At 42.2% G+C, this 17,332-nt stretch overlaps 1 protein-coding gene across 2 annotated transcripts; it reads left to right on the plus strand.

Moving 5' to 3' along the window:
* The first annotated feature begins 471 nt into the window (after positions 1-471).
* Positions 472-13,927, plus strand: LOC112250233 (NAD-dependent protein deacylase sirtuin-5, mitochondrial). Of its 2 annotated transcripts, none has more exons than XM_024420211.2 (9): positions 472-601; positions 4,399-4,507; positions 6,999-7,132; positions 7,316-7,541; positions 11,555-11,642; positions 11,736-11,789; positions 12,855-12,978; positions 13,130-13,245; positions 13,499-13,927. In XM_024420211.2, exons 2-9 carry the CDS (start codon positions 4,408-4,410, stop codon positions 13,566-13,568), a joined length of 912 nt encoding a protein of 303 aa, XP_024275979.1. In that variant the 5' UTR covers positions 472-601; positions 4,399-4,407; the 3' UTR covers positions 13,569-13,927. The 2 variants fall into 2 exon arrangements, with proteins under 2 accessions (XP_024275979.1, XP_024275971.1); XM_024420203.2 differs by lacking the exon at positions 472-601 and adding an exon at positions 824-1,098.
* The last annotated feature ends 3,405 nt before the right edge of the window (positions 13,928-17,332 follow it).

The raw sequence follows: 17,332 nt of genomic DNA on the forward strand, positions 1-17,332 counted from the left end.
AGAATAACAAAAATCGTTTCTCACAGCTTTAGCTAACAATATTTAGCTAAGGGAGGCCGTGTCCTCACTCACACTCCAGTACAGTAGGTGGCGGCGATGTATGCACCTAGTTGATGCGATCCACCAATACAATTTTAAAACGTTTAGCACCTCAGAGGATTGTATAGTGTCTGTGGATAAAGTTGTGTTTGTCAACTGTAGGGATGCTCATGTTGCTGGGGTTCGGAAGTGTCCAGTGCGAGATAGGCAGGTTGAAGAGCCCTCCCATGCCGTTGGCATGGTGCAGGAGCAGATAGGGGCAAAGTAGTGAGTGTAGGTGGCAGCTGCAGAGAAGTACCTGGGAGTACAGCAAAATAGTTAATGGGGGGGTAATTCTTATGAAATAGTGGTATATTGATGGTGCATTTTTTTTCCGTTTAGAAACAGGAATAATGAAGATCATTCAATGTAGGTAGGCCATGACTGGCCTCACACTTCAATACAGTAGGTGGCGGTGTATGCACCTGAAAGTTGGATGCGATCTGCCAACCCAATCCCAAAGGAGAAGAAGAGGAAGACATTTAAAATTACACACGCCTCTTAACTAAACAGCTGAAACAGGGTAAGGAAGGACTTGGAGAATTTCAACATGTAAAATGTGTCAGATGAAATATCTGAAAGTTAATGGTATTTAATCAGGGCATATTAATGTTGTATGGCAATGCTTCTTTGGATATGCGAAACATACATGCTGATAGTCGCTTGAAGAATATCAACAAGTTTAACGTTAGCTAGCTAACGTTAGCTAGCAGCTAAACTTGAGTTGCATTCCATAGATAGATATCTATCTGTCGTATTTAGAGCTCACCTCAAGAGTACCATCTTTGCTTGCAAGTTGCATGAACAACAAATAGTCTCGAAAACCCGACCCTGTTGCCTAGGGTCGATTTGAGTCTAAAAGACTAACGACCCCCTTTACGCCCTTAAATGCACACGGGTCAAAGAAAACCAGATAGCGAGCTACAGTAGCTTGCTATGACTATTTACCCTTTGACGAGCCAGAGAGGTCTGCGCATGTCAGCAACGTTTCCAAGTTGTTACAGCAAGCAAGATCTCCAGGTACAATAGCTAGTTGGTTAGGTGACAACTCAGTGTGGTGTTTTGTTACAATAACCCCCTGCTTTCTTGATCTATGAGGTAGTAACGTGCCCAAAGTAGTTGTCCCTCGTAATTGAGTTCACTGTCATTTGCTGTGTCAACATCAATATGAGTTTTGTTGGCTGTAGGTTTCTGTTGAGACATTACTTGAATTTGTTTTGTAGATCCTTCATATTCTTCAAGTTTAAAGTTGTATTAGTCATACGTACAGGATACATGTGGTATACGCCGTCCAATGAAGAGCTTACTTGCAAGTTCCTTCTCCACTTTGCAACAACAATAAGAAATAATAGAATATAAGAATATGAACATGAAGTAAATGGTTAAGTAGAATATTTTAGCGTAAGTATAGTACAGGAGGGCACAATATATACTCAAATATTTACATGTGTTTTGAGGAAGGGGGAATTGGGGGACAAGTGTTTAAATGGTGCATTATTTAGCAATTGTACGAGTCTGGTAGCAGCAGTAGTGATGTGTGAGAGTGCGTGCATGCATGTGTGCTAAGGTTCGGAGAATCAGAGCTGGTGGTCCAGTCAAGTTCAAGTGTTCAGCAGTCTTTATGGCTTGTAGAGAGAAACCCTCTCTGAGCCTGTTGGTGTCAGACCTCATGCTCTGATACGGTCTGCCTAACGGTAAGGGACTGAGCAGCTGGGGTTTATGGGGCCCTTGATGATGCTGCGGGTCTTCCTCAGGCACCATTACGAGTAGATGTCCTGGATGGGTGGGAGCATGCTCTTTGTGATGTTCTGGGCCGTCTTCGCCACCCTATGGAGGGCATTGTGGTCGTGGACGGCGCAATTTCTGTACCAGGCCGTGAAGCAACCGGTCAGGATGCTCTCGATGGTGCAGTGGTAGTATTTGGAGAGGACCCGGGGTGGCATGCCAAATTTCTTCAGCAGCGTTATGAAGTAGATACGCTGTTGTGCCCTCTTGACGAGTGGTGGTGGTGTTGGTCGATGTCAAGTCCTCGGTGATGTGGATGGCGAGGAACTTTAAACTACTGACTCTCTACTGCAGTTCTGTTGATGTGGATTGGGGCATGTTCCCTCCTTGGCTTCCTGAAGTCAACAATCAACTCCTTTTGTTTTTCTGACGTTGAGGAAGAGGTGGTTGTCCTGGCACCACATGCCAGTTCACTTACCTCCTCCCTATTGGCAGATTTTTTTTGTTGGTTATCAGGCATACAACCGTGGTGTCGTCAGCAAACTTGGAGTTGGTGTTGTGCCACGCAGTCATGGGTTAACAGGGAGTACAGCAGAGGGCTGAGGACACACCCCTGTGGGGCCCTGTGTTAAGAGTCAATGTGGAGGAGGTGTTATTGCCAATCCAGCCTGTGGTCTACACGTCAGGAAGTCCAGGATCCAGTTGCAGGTGCAAAAGGTGGTGACCAGAGCCAGGGCTTTGAACTTGGTGTTGAGCTTGGAGGGAACAATAGTGTTGAATGCTGAACGGTAGTCAATGAATAGGATTCTCACATAGGTGTTCTTCTTGTCCAGATGTGATACGGTCGTGTGAATAGCGATCGAAATGGCATCTTCATTGGATCTGTTGGAGTGGTAGGCTAATTGGAGTGGGTCCTGTGTACCTGGCGTGCTGACCTTAATGTGGGTCAAGACCAGCCTCTCCAAGCACTTAATGATGACAGTGGTAAGGGCGATTAGTCATTTGGGCATGTCACCCTTGTTTTGCTTAGGCACTGGGAAAATGGTTGTGTCCTTGAAGAAGGTGGGGACTACAGTCTGGGACAGGGACATGTTGTAGATGTCCGAGAAGATGCCATCTGGTTCGGCGGTTTTGAGAGTATTCCTCATGTCAGCATCGGCGAGTGAACACACCTGGTCATCTGGAGCAATGAGAGTAGCGAGCATAGAATGAGTTAATCGTGTCTGGGAGGGAGGCTTCTGTAGGAACCACTCAGCTGGATTTGCCTTTGTAGTTTGATAGTCTGTAGTCCTTTCCACATGCGTTGCGAGTTTGAGTTATCAAAGATTTTAGTTACAGTTCATATAAGGAAATCAGTCAATTGAAATATATTCATTAGGCCCTCATCTATAGGTTTCACCTAATTGAGCAGGGGCACATCCATGGGTGGGCCTGAGAGGGCATAGGCCCACTTGGGAGCAAGGCCCAGCCAATTTATTTATTTTCTTCCCACAAAGTGGCTGTATTAGACAGAAATACTGTCTGGGTGTCTTGTCTCAGACGAGTCCGCAGGTGAAGAACCCGGATGTGGGGGTCCTGGGCTGGCGTGGTTACAGGTGGTCTGTTCTTGTGAGGCCGGTTGGACATTGTGCCAAATTCTGTTAACGACATTGGAGGCAAATACAGCTCAAAGTTAATCAAGCATAGCTAGTAGCTACCGAATGTCATTTTCAATGAGTGTGGACATTTACAAGTGAAAGGGAACGAGAGAAATTGTGCAAGTGAACAAAGTTGTGATGCATGCTTTTCTAAAGGAAGAGCAGAGGGGAGAAGAACGGAAGAGAAAATAAAACGCTAGTTGGAAGCACAGGGAAGGAATGGAAGCTGTACTGAACTCATCAGAGCTCTTTGACTTCTGGCAGAATTCTAAGATATCTGAGGGCAAACATTTAGTAGTGAATTGCATACAAGTGCAACTTCATCGCCTCATTTGCGCCGCAAAACAGAGACTATGGACTCCAGCTCCCGCCGTCTTCCGTTGTGCTATTTACAAACATTTTGCTATTTTCCGGGGAACTACGTACTGTAAGCGTCATAATGTAAAATATTGTGACCGATGAAATGAAGAACGCAGTCTGCTTTATCTCAAAACGAATTGCACAAGTTGACTGCAGGTATTAACTTAAGTATCTCCAAATTTTCTTGAAAAACTTCAAAAAATTGTTTTGACGTTATTGAAAAACCATCCTGTGGCTTTTTCAAAGTTACCCTGGAATACGGTATATAAGGTATACCACCCAAACCTATTAGCCACCAGGATACTAGGAAGAGGAGGCCATGTAGGCAGTCTTTTCAGCCTAGCTTGGAGTCCCCCTTTCCTTCCTCGTCACTGGCGTAGTATTCCCAATCTGGGATGCTGAGAGAAGTGTGCAGCTTCTGATTCATGATCCAGAAGTGTTTGTCGGTTTGAAGGAAATTATTGAACCAACATGGAGTAAACAAAGTAATAACAGAAAAACAGCCATTAATAAAAAGCGAAGTCGAGCAGGAACCGGTATGACGCTCGCCCTCCTCAGGGCCGCCATCTTATCTTTTTCTCCTTGTTCTTTTTCTTAGTTAACCCTGATGATTGTACGTCAGTTCACCAGCAGAGGCGTCACCTCTCATCTGTGTACCCGATTTAAAGAGACCCAGAACAGACCGGTCATGGCCAGACCCAGCTCAGGTAGGACTGTGTTGGTGTAGTACACACACTTGTTTTTCTATCCTCGTGGGAACCTAAAATTGATTTCTATAAAAAAAAATCCAAATTTCTCTAACCCCTACACTTAAACCCTACAGCTAACCCTAATTCTGAACCCTAAACCTAACCCCTTAGCTTAAAATAGCCTTTGTCCTCGTGGAGATGTGGGAAATGTCCAGTGGTGTTAAGTACTTAAGTAAAATACTGTACTACTTAAGTAGTCTTTTGCGGTATCTTTACTTTAGTATTTATATTTTTGACAACTTTTACTTTTACTCTACTACGTTCCTAAAGAAAATAATATACTTTTTACTCCATACATTTTCCCTGATACCCAAAAGTACTCGTTACTTTTCGAATGCATGCTTATCAAGAGAACATGCCTGGTCCTCCCTACTGCCTCTGATCTGGAGACTCACTAAACACACATGCTTAGTTTGTAAGTTATGTTGGAGTGTGCCCCTGGCTATTCTTCATTGAACAAAACCAAGAAAATTGTGCCGTCTGGTTTGTTTTAATATAAGGAAGTTGAAGTTGGAAGTTTACATACACCTTACCCAAATACATTTAAACTCAGTTTCACAATTCCTGACGTTTAATCCTAGTAAAAATTTCCTGGTCAGTTAGGATCACCACTTATTTTAAGAATGTGAAATGTCAGAATAATAGTGGAGAGAAATATTTCAGCTTTTTTGTCTTTCATCACATTCCCAGTGGGTCAAAAGTTTACAAACTCAAAAAGGTATTTGGTAGCGTTGCCTTTAAATAGTTTAACTTGGGTCAAACGTTTTGGGTAGCCTTCCACAAGCTTCCCACATTAAGTTGGGTGAATTTTGGCCCTTTCCTCCTGACAGAGCTGGTACAACTGGGTCAGGTTTGTAGGCCTCCTTGCTCGCACACACTTCAGTTCTCCCCACAAATTTTTTATAGGGTTGAGGGCAGGGCTTTGTGATGGCCTCTCCAACACCTTGACTTTGTTGTCCTTAAGCCAATTTGCCACAACTTTGGAAGTATGCTTGTGGTCATTGTCCATTTGGAAGACCCATTTGCGACCAAGCTTTAACTTCCTGACTGATGTCTTGAGATGTTGCTTCAATATATCCACATAATTTCCCCTCTCATGATGCCATCTATTTTGGTTTCTGCACCAGTCTCTCCTGCAGCAAAGGACCCCCACAATATGATGCTGCCACCCCCGTGCTTCACGGTTGGGATGGAGTTCTTCGGCTTGCACGCCTCCCCCTTTTCCCTCCAAACATAACGATGGTCATTATGGCCAAATAGTTATATTTTTGTTTCATCAGACCAGAGGACATTTCTCCAAAAACTACAATCTTTGTCCCCATGTGCAGTTACAAACCGTAGTCTGGCTTTTTTATGGCGGTTTTGGAGCAGTGGCTTCTTCCTTGCTGAGCGGCCTTTCAGGTTATGTCAATATAGGACTCGTTTTACTGTGGATATAGATACTTTTGTACCTGTTTCCTCCAGCGTATTCACAAGGTCCTTTGCTGTTGTTCTGGGATTGATTTGCACTTTTCACACCAAAATACATTCAACTCTAGGAGACAGAACGCATCTCCTTCCTGAGAGGTATGACGGCTGTGTGGTCCCATGGTGTTTGTACTTGCGTACTATTGTTTGTACAGATGAACGTGGTACCTTCAGGCGTTTGGAAATTGCTCCCATGGATGAACCACACCTGTGGAGGTCTACAATTGTTTTTCTGAGACCTTGACTGATTTCTTTTGATTTTCCCATGATGTCAAGCAAAGAGGCACCGAGTTTGAAGGTAGGCCTTGAAATACATCCACAGGTACACCTCCAATTGACTCAAATGATGTCAATTAGTTTATCACAAGCTTCTAAAGCCATGACATAATTTTCTGGAATTTTCCAAGCTGTTTAAAGGCACAGTCTACTTAGTGTATGTAAACTTCTGACCCACTGGAATTTTGATATAGTGAATTAATCTGTCTGTAAACAACTGTTGGAAAAATTACTTGTCATGCGCAAAGTACATTTATTAACCGACTTGCCAAAACTATAGTTTAACAAGAAATTTGTGGAGTGGTTGAAAAACAAGTTTTAATGACTCCAACCTTTAAACTTCCGACTTCAACTTTAAGTATATTTGAACATTTACATTTACTTTTGATACTTAAGTAGATTTGATACCAAATACTTTTACTCAAGTAGTATTTTACTGGGTGACTTTCACTGCTACTTGAGTCATTTTTTATTAAGGCATCTTTACTTTTACTCAAGTATGAAAATTGGGTACTTTTTCCATCACTGAATTTGTCTCCATGAGGGAGAATTATCCTTATTTGACTAACATTGTGGGGACTTTTAGGAATTTCAGGGCCCCACAAGGATGGAAGAACAAGACCACACACACATGGTCTTCTGTGTTTGTTGCTGTATTTGTATGTGTGTTACTTTTTAGTCTTAATATTTTTGTCTGTGTTTTCAGACCTAGCAGCGTTCCGAGAGGTGTTCTCGAAAGCCAAACACGTGGCCATCTTGACAGGAGCAGGGGTTAGTGCTGAGAGTGGGGTCCCAACCTTCAGAGGAGAAGGAGGCTTCTGGAGGAAATGGCAAGCCCAGGTAAACACCCCAAGAATGCATCCTAAATGGCACCCTATTCCCTTTATAGTGCACTGCTCTTCCCTTTTGTCTCCCTCCACCCTCTCCTCCTCCTGTCCCGCCCCTCTCGCCTTGTTTCTCACTCCCCCCTTTTCTCTATCACTCTGTTTTTCATCCTCACTTTGTCTCCCCCCCCCAAATCAGGACCTGGCCACCCCTGGTGCGTTCAGTCAGAATCCATCCAGGGTATGGGAGTTCTACCACTACCGCAGGGAGGTGATGCTGACGAAGAGCCCCAACTCGGCTCATGTGGCCATAGCAGAGTGTGAGGCCAGGCTGCAGAAACAGGGGCGCCGCGTCACCGTCATCACACAGAACATCGATGAGCTACATCGCCGAGCCGGATCCACCAACATTTTGGAGATGCACGGTACTGTATCCATGGCTATGTCACCCAGACTGACTTTCACTGTCCTGACTAGTTAGCTAGTAGATCCACTGTAATAATTCAATGGCACTTTCACTGTGCTTGTGTCCCAAATGGCACCCTATCCCCTGTGTGGTGCACTACTTTTGACCAAAGCCCTACATATGGTGTCATCTTCTAGTGCACTATAGGGAATAGGGATGCCATTTGGGCCGGAACATGTGTCTGACTAGCGAGTAGTGGTATTGGGGGACTCATGTTGTTATTAAAGTGTAGATTTAAAGAAGATTGTTGAAGGCCAGTTTCACTCCAGCGTGTAATAGTCGGTCCATCTTGGGTACTCAGACTGGGTTGTAGATATACCATACAAGCTTTCAGACTACGGATTTCCCCGGAAAGAATAATATATATATCTTGGTCGACCGAGAGTCGCCCTCTGTTCTTTCGACCAATCACTTGGTCGAAATGTTTAAACATATTTTTCCATATATAGAGCCACACCCTATGTGTTTGAATAGAAGCAACTACATATGCACTGAGCTTGTGTGACGCTATAAGCACACCTGTTTGATTAAATAATTAAGACACACATAACTCAGAGCACAATGGTCACACTGTGTTAAAAAAAATGACAGCGAGTGCCTGTGTGACTGGCTCACGTTGTCTCGCTCTCCTCACTACTGCAGTAAAAATGCACCACAGCACAGCAAGTGTTTATTGCGCTCTCCATGCTGAAGCTGTAACAATTTCAGCCATTTAGTTGTTTCTGACTGGAAAAAGTTATTTTAATTTGTTTAGGAAAAACAAAACCCTATTCCCTCAACCCTTGCTCTCTTTATGTAAAACATAAGCATCGCATGCATGTGACCAATAGAGCCTGACTTATATCATAAACACATCAATAAATTGGTAATAACAAACTCCAAACACAGTGATGTCTACAGCAAAATGGATACGGAGGACATGAGAAATAATCTTGAGAAGCGGGCAAATGTTTACTGTGTTACGGCTTTCTTCCGTTGAAAGAGAGTCGGACCAAAATGCAGCGTGGTAAGTTAGATACATATTTAATGATGAAGAAAAAACGAACAAAACAAAACAACAAACGTAACGTGAAAACCTAAACAGTCTATCTTGTGCTAACACACACAGAGACATGAACAATCACCCACAAACACACAGTGAAACCCGGGCTACCTAAATATGGTTCCCAATCAGAGACAACGATAATCACCTGCCTCTGATTGAGAACCGCCTCAGGCAGCCATAGACTATGCTAGACACCCCTACTCAGCCACAATCCCAATACCTACTAAAACCCCAATACAAAAACACAACACAAAACAAACCCATGTCACACCCTGGCCTGACCAAATAAATATATAAACACAAAATACTAAGACCAGGGCGTGACATACTGGTTGCTCAGGAGGGTAAGTTGTAGTCAGATTCGTGGAAGACATTTGACTTAAAGTAGTTGAGGAAACTACTGGAGATCAAGAAAAAGGAGGGTATAGGAGCAAGCGCTGCTTGAGTATTGTGTGCCAAACACTTGCTGTTAGATCACAATATTATTTTCCAACTATTTGGAACAGTGTAAACAACACTAAATAAGTGAAAGTATAGTGCTAAAGTCTGTTCTAACGGGGGGAAAAATATCTAGAAAGCCTTTAATACAGCGGACTAAAAACAGTTGCATCCATTTGTGAATTGCAGTTTATTTATTGTTTAGGCTAATTATTCAAAGCTCCCGTTTTATTTTATTTAAAAACTGAAATGCTTGATTGCATTTCAAAGCATGAATGTCTCGTGTGCTGTGCGATGGCATGAATGAATGATTGATACAGTAGCCTATATATGGAAATATAGGCCTAAGTAAGTTATGGTATTAAGACTAAACAGGACTCGTAAGACCTACAGTTCGATGGTGGTTAAACAAGGCTACTAATTAAGGGCTGTCTCGTCGTCTCTGCTGCCGGCGCCGCATTGTTCTCAATCCCATTATGCTGGTTAATTTTGCTATTATGCACATAGTAACATAGGGAAAGGCTCCAATTCTATGGCACACTGAAGATTGTTTCAGAACCGCGGACAGCGACCATATCCAGCGCGGGAGAAAGTGCATTTGTTATAAAATAAAATTTGATTTATTAGTGTTTTACCATTTATTTTTTCATAATATATAGAATTCCAATATCACGTTCTGGAGTGATGGACTGTGCCATCCTCGTGGCCTCTGCAATGGATTAGTCCACTGAGGCAGGCGCGAATCAGACAGGTGTCTTGTGTGCCATGAGGAAGAAATAAATTGCGACTAAAGAAATCTCGGTCGACCAACAGCCTATCGAACAAATAATCGACCAGTCAACTAAATGGGGTCAGCCATATTTCAGACTTGAGTACGTGTTCTATAACGTTTGAGTGTGTGTGTGTGTTGTAACGGTTTTGACTTGAGGTTATTATTTATAGGGGTGCCAGGTAGGTTGTGCCTACCAGAGAAAACATTGGTTTCTCCTTTTAGTTTGGGTGGGAATGAGTCCCATCTGGTCCGTCAAGTCTACACCAATACAAAGGACTTATGTAAAAGTCAGGATGGAAATAAACTTTTCATAAACCCTTAAAACATTGGAAAGAACTTCAAAAACAACTATATTCTTTTGTGTGGGTTGTATTAGCAACAACAATGATTACACACATATAATAATATCACAATGAGTTCTGGTTCCTCCAGAAATGTCCTGTACCTCGGGCCTAAAAAGAGTCCAGCCCGGTAAAGGAGTTCAGTGAACTCAAGTGACTTTTGTCACGCAATGTTTGTCCGTTCATTCCGTGTAGCGTAAACCCAGTATTAAACACAATTATTTTACCACAGAACTTTAAAGCGTATCAACTCTTACTAAGTCCTCAACTACAACTAACTACATAAATCACGGTATACATCACATCAAAACAAATGAAATACCGTATACAAAAAGGTGGTAGTCAGTCGGTCAGTCAGACAATCCAATCCGCCAATAGATCTCCAGCGGAGAAAGGCCACGAAGAACGGAGAAGTGTAGTCCACGGACGCAAAGAGTGGTTCCGATCCTGGGTAAACTCTCTTAGGCTACAAAACACACGTTTAACGGCAACAAAACAAACGGAATAGAGAAGCTTCGGCACTGAGGGTTGAACACATCCTCATTCACGTCTCCATCACAACCCCACTTTTGCGCAGCTGATGCTGGCTATTTAATTGGGAATTAAAGGGAAAGCGCCCTATTGGAAGGAGCTGCACTGAGAAGGTTCAGAATAATTCAGGGCCGTCACTGTGTGTGTGTGTGTGTGTGTGTGTGTGTGTGTTAATTAATTACACACCCCCACACATTACCAGTCAAAAGTTTGGACACACCTATTCATTCAAGGTTTTTCTTTTTTTTACTATTGTCTACATTGTAGAATAATAGTGAAGACATCAACAATGAAATAACACATATGGAATCATGTAGTAACCAAAAAAGTGTTAAACAAACCAAAATATGTTTTATATTTGAGATTCTTCAAAGTATCCACCTTTTGCCTTGATAGCTCATAAAGCTGATAATTGTGCATGTGACTTGATGTGAATAATGATGAGAGCCCAGTAATTGTTACTTTGTGTTTCTAAAATCTCAATTATTTCCATTTCTATAGTAGTGATCAAATGTCTGCCTTTTTACTATATCTGAATATTTTTGCATATACTGTAGCCAATGTTTCCATAACTGATCACATTTCTGTAGGATATAATTTAATGCCCATATGAACGAATATTTTAGGCCCTAGCCTAAAAAACGTCCATACGTGGTTTAATGAAAAGCAGCAAACAGACGTAGCATTGTTTCGCATTCTTTAATAAGCTCCATCTCGACGTATTGTACAAACCGCGTTCCTCGTTTTGCTTGACAAAGTGCCATGTAAGCTCTCCTCTGTCTTTGTGACCAGGCTATATGAGTTGTGGTCATGTTTTATTTCCTACTCCCGCTCTGTGACCACAGGCAGTTTGTTTAAAACCTGCTGTATGAGCTGTGGTCATGTTGGGGTTAACCACAAGAGCCCCATCTGTGCTGCCCTGGAGGGCAAAGGGTAAGTCAGTCAAACTCAGGTCAGCATTTCCTTGGTGTTGTTACATGTAACTATACAGTAACAGTATTTATTGCCATCTTGCTCTCTCTCTAGTGCTCCAGACCCCAACACCAGTGATGCTCAGATCCCTCCTCATGACTTACCCAGGTGGGACGATGGCTTTTTGAATTAGAATACTTAGTAATAATAACTTAATAGGATATCTATGGGTGGGACAAACTCGCTTCCATCTTGTTTATACAACGGGTGGGTCGAATCCTGATTGGTTAAAACTGCATTCCAGCCGGTGTCTATTCCACCAGTTGCCAACGGCTAAAGTTATGACATTAAAATACCTATTTACTCTGTTCCATCTGACTACGCAATCCACTCACTGTCTCATCAGCCCAGCCAGGCAATTTATAAACTTGGATCTCCACTATAAAAAGTATCTAGACTTTCTCACATTTCTTTTAGACTAACATTTCGTTTTCAACAGGAGATATTTGTATAAACCTTGCTGTCTGTCTCTCTGACATTTGCAACATTCTTTCAATATTCAAATTCGATCTTCTGCTGTCCCATAGTAATGAACGTGTCGAGACAGACAGACAGGCAGACAGCATTTGTTGGCCAGTCGAAATCATGAATCAGCTGGTATCATTTGTATGGATATATACAAACTAATTTCAATTAAACAAATGAAACGCAGCTAATATGCAGTCTTTCCAGCTTCAGATTGAAGTGATTGTGTTGTTGGCTAGCTACGGTGTCCTGACAAGTGAGCACATTTAGAACGAACGATTGGGTCGCGTCCATAGATACTGAACAAAAAGACTGAACGACAGGGTCGCATCTCTAGCAACCCTAGCTTTGTGTTGGGATTAGATCTTGTAGAAGGATGAAGTAGTATGAATAAATTAATCAAAATAACGTTTTTAATGAAAATATGTCAATCATTATTTGAGTATGTTGGTAGCCCGTTGTATAAAAGTGATAATGCCCTCAAGCCGGTGTTTGGAGGATATATTGGCACAGTTTGCCACACCTGTGCCGATATATTCTCCAAACAGAGGCTTCTCTGGCATTCTCACTTAATTAGAAATGTTATGATTTCTTGAGTTTGTTCTTATCTTCACTTTTTAGATGGCAGTTGATCACAATCATATGAATTGTTTTAGATCGTCATGTAGGAAACATGTTTAAGTGGTCTAACTGTCTGCGCCTCACCAGATGTGAGCAGGATGGCTGTAGTGGTCTGCTCAGGCCTAATGTGGTCTGGTTCGGGGAGACTCTGGACTCAGACATCCTGACTCGCGTTGAAGAGGAACTAGACCTCTGTGACCTCTGCCTAGTGGTGAGTGCGGTTGTGTGTGTCTGTCCATTCTGTCTTTGTGTCATTTTAATGCATGATTTAAAAAAATGAGACCCTGAAGAGATTTCTCTACAATGTAAAATAGATCATAATAATCACAAGATGATATGTGCGTCTTCCTCGTGTGTTTTAGGTAGGTACGTCCTCCATAGTGTACCCAGCAGCAATGTTTGCTCCCCAGGTGGCGGCTAGAGGAATACCTGTAGCTGAATTTAACATGGAGGAAACACCCGCCACCATGCGCTTCAGGTTATACACATACTGTAGTCCAGTTTCTCCTAGTCCCGGGGACCCAAAGTGATGCTTTGTTTGCCTAGCAATAACACACTTGAATCAACTAATCAATTCATCATCAATCCTTGGCTAACTTGAGTCAGGTGTGTTAGGGGGATAAAATGTGCACCACTTTTGGACCCCAGGACCACGATTGGGAAACATTGCTGTCGCTTCATACTAATGATTCCCTATGGCATCCTTTAACACCTGTGTCTCTGTGTTGCAGGTTCCACTTCCAGGGCCCCTGTGGGACCACCCTGCCCCCTGCACTGGCACGCCACAACAATGAGCCCTGACTTCCCCTGGCTGAGCCATAGCGCAGTATACATAGACCAGACTCTAGTGCTGGATGGGTGTGCTCAGGGGTGTATTCATTAGGGCAAAACATTTAGCAACAGTTAACGTTTTGCAACACAAACAAGCCCTTATTGGACCATTTCAGGTTAGTCGCTCTTCGTTTCAGCCATCTGCTTCTGTTTGGTTCCTAAAGAATACACCCCAGTTTTGTGAATGTAATGTATGCTATAGAAAACAGACTGTGCTGACAATACCCCACACTCCCTAGGCTACCACTCTGGATTTGTGTTATTGCATGAAATGACAACCATGTTAAAAAAAATAAATCACAATTATGACATGTCGTCTGGTATCTCAAGCACAATGATTCCTTTTTCCATTTGCCTTGGCATCTTCATCCAATATCAATGCATTATATCATGGTGGTCGTTGCATGTCAGATGGTACTTTTATCATATGTATAGATTATATATAAAATGTGGAAGGTTCATATCCGACCATAGATGCATTGTAAATGCTTTTTAAATCAGGTGTGTGCTGGCACTAGAGGGCAGTGTTTAGCTATATTTGATTGTCTTTGTCTACAGATTCACTCCTACCTGCTGCATCTTATTGCCTGATCATTGTAAAAGAGAATGTGTTCTCAGTAACCTACCTGATAATACATTAACTCTTATGGTCAGTTTGAGTGGTTCTGAAGCCTGGTTGTACTTTACTTCTGACTATTATATTTGACCATTGGTGTGTCCGTGCCTTCGGGATGACTGGGTTAGGGATGGAGTAGGGGTTATGATAGCAACTACTCCATTTCTAGTGATGCTGTGTGTCAGTCTGTGTGTTATTGCAAGAGGGTCATGTTTATGTTATCACGTTTTATTAGACTGTTTTAAGGACAAAGGGAAATTCATTGATGAACAGAAATACCAGGTGCTGTTGCTTTTTTAAATCTGTCTTTCTGTGTTTTTTGCCTGCATGACATGTATGAGATTGTGTGTCAAGCAGTCACCATGTGGGTGGGTGTGTGTTCATGGAACTGTCAGAGGAAATGTACACTACCGTTTAAAAGTTTGGGGTCACTTAGAAATATCATTGTTTTTGAAAGACGAGCACATTTGTTTTTATGTCCATTTTAAAATAACATCAAATTGATCAGAAATACAGTGTGGACATTGTTAATGTTGTAAATGACTATTGTAGCTGGAAACGGCAGATTTTTTTTAATGACATATCTACATGGGCGTACAGAGGCCCATTATCAGCAACCATCACTCCTGTGTTCCAATGGCACATTGTGTTAGCTAATCCAAGTTTATCATTTTAAAAGGCTAATTTGATCATTAGAAAACCTTTTGCAATTATGTTAGCACAGCTGAACTGTTGTCCTGATTTAAAGACTCAATACAACTGGCCTTTTTTAGACTTGTTGAGTATCTGGAGCATCAGCATTTGTGTGTTCGATTACAGGCTCAAAATGGCCGGAAACAAAGACATTTCGTCTATTTTTCTGAGAGATTAAGGCTATTCCATGTGAGAAATTGCCAAGAAACTGAAGATCTCATACAACGCTGTGTCCTGCTCCCTTCACAGAACAGCGCAAACTGGCTCTAACCAGAATAGAAAGAGGAGTGGGAGGCCCCGGTGCACAACTGAGCAAGAGGACAAGTACATTAGTGTCTAGTTTGAGAAACAGACGCCTCACAAGTCCTCAACTGGCAGCTTCATTAAATAGTACCCCCAAAACACCAGGTCACACTGGCCAACAGAAGAACTCTAGAAGGCCAGCATCCCAGAGTCTCACATTTTTTTATTTTTTTTATAGGGCAGGGCAGCTCTAACAAACATTTCCAATCTCATTGATTGGACTCCAGGTTAGCTGACTCCTGGCTCCAATTAGCTTTTGGAGATGTCATTAGCCTAGGGGTTCATATACTTTTCCCATGTTTACTTTATTTAATAAATCTTTTTTTGTTATTCCTATCTCCTTTATCTCCCTTTTTGTTACGGGCTATGAGCCGTAAGTTGGTTGTGTGCTGCGTTCGAGAGGGCAACAATGGCTCGTTTTCAGGCCCCTGCCCAGGCTAGATACCCTTGCTCTACTTGCTGTAGGAACATCGGTCCGAGGAGGTGAGTACAATCGGTTGTGTACCTCAGTGGGAGATTTGGGAAGGGTAGTGCTATTTGCTACCCAGAGCTATAGCCTTTCTTTTCCCCTGTTAGGCTGAGTGACGTGTTCCACTTTGGAGTACGTTGGGCATGGTTATTTTATTTGTTGTTTTTGTGTGGTGTCCGTGGACTGAGCAGTTGTCTCAGGGTCTGTTTCATGGCTTGGGAATGCTGGGGAATTTTTCCATGCCAGGGGGCTACAGTGTGTAATTACCCACTGCGAATCCGCACAAAGAATAGGGTAGAGTTATTGTATGTTTTGGGGATGCTCCTTATGTATCATCTCCTGTGGTGCCCAGTGAGATTGGCGTTTCTCTTGTTGTGGTCCGGTGTGCTCAGCAGAGGGGAAGAGCAAGATTATTTTTAGCAGTTACTTGTGACTATCGCGTGTAATGTAGACAAGTTAATCCATCAGAGGAACTGTTAGAATGATGTACTAAAGATCATCTGTTGAAGATGGCTGAACACTACAAGGTCGAAATAGTGCTAAACATCTAAAAACATTGTTAAGTTGATATTGAAGGCCAATCTGATGGAGAGTGGTATACTCAACGTTACCACTAGGGCAGCATCTGTCGAGGACTCTGTCTCCCTATGGAATACTGAAGTATAATTACAAGCATTTCATAAGTGTCAAAGGCTTTTATTGACAATTACATGAAGTTGATGCAAAGAGTCAATATTTGCAGTGTTGATCCTTCTTTTAAGACCTCTGCAATCCACCCTGGCATGCTATCAGTTAACTTCTGGACCACATCCTGACTGATGGCAGCCCAGTTTTACATAATCAATACTTGGAGTATTCCAATACTTGGAATTTGTGTGATTTTTGTTTGCCCAACCACTTCTTGAGGATTGACCACAAGTTCTCAATTGGATTAGAGGTCTGGAGAGTCATACCCAAGTAGACTCGAGGCTGTAATCACTGCCAAAGGTGATTCAACAAAGTACTGAGTAAATAAAACAATTTGTAAAAAATTCTAAAAACCTGTTTGTGCTTTGTCATTATGGGGTATTGTGTGTAAATTTGATGAGCTAAAAAACAATTGAATCCATTTTAGAACAAGGCTGTAATGTAACAAAATGTGGAAAAAGTCAAGGGATCTGAATATTACATATCTGCATATCGAAATATCAAAATCCAAACTGGTTTTGCAGCAGGCTTCTAAGAGAAGCACATCCAATGTTGAAAAGGGGGCTTTTTGCTGTTATACAGATTAATAAACACCATTTCTGGTGGATTGACAATGGAACCATGTTTAAAGTATCCTTTTTAACAATTCCAAAGTATAGGAACCAAGTGGCATACATTAAGTGAAGTATCGGAGTCTCTGCGCAATTCCATTACCTTAGAATTGCCCAGAGAGCGAGAGAGATTTGAAGTGACAGGTCAATCTCATGTATGTTTTGTTTAGAGGAGATGGATAGAGGTGGAGCGCTAGAGAGAAGGGGAGAAAAGGAGTGTGGTTGTGTGTTGTGCTCTGAGTGGAGAAAGAGTGGTGTGGGTGTCAGCTTTAGGGCCCTAACACTACTCTCAAGCCACACTTTTGTTTGTTTGTGTGTGTGTCAGCTATTAGGTTTGCAAATGGTAAAGTGTGCA

This window comes from Oncorhynchus tshawytscha, linkage group LG01 (genome assembly GCF_018296145.1).
Source record: "Oncorhynchus tshawytscha isolate Ot180627B linkage group LG01, Otsh_v2.0, whole genome shotgun sequence".
Lineage (NCBI taxonomy): Eukaryota > Metazoa > Chordata > Actinopteri > Salmoniformes > Salmonidae > Oncorhynchus > Oncorhynchus tshawytscha.

Bases quoted from the DNA above. Each gene is read 5' to 3' on its own strand.
- LOC112250233 (XM_024420203.2), top strand. From the start codon at position 1,015: ATGACTATTTACCCTTTGACGAGCCAGAGAGGTCTGCGCATGTCAGCA. The intron at 1,099-4,398 runs GTACAATAGCTA...TCTTTTTCTTAG, and splicing joins ACAGCAAGCAAGATCTCCAG to TTAACCCTGATGATTGTACG. The intron at 12,979-13,129 runs GTGAGTGCGGTT...CGTGTGTTTTAG, and splicing joins TCTGTGACCTCTGCCTAGTG to GTAGGTACGTCCTCCATAGT.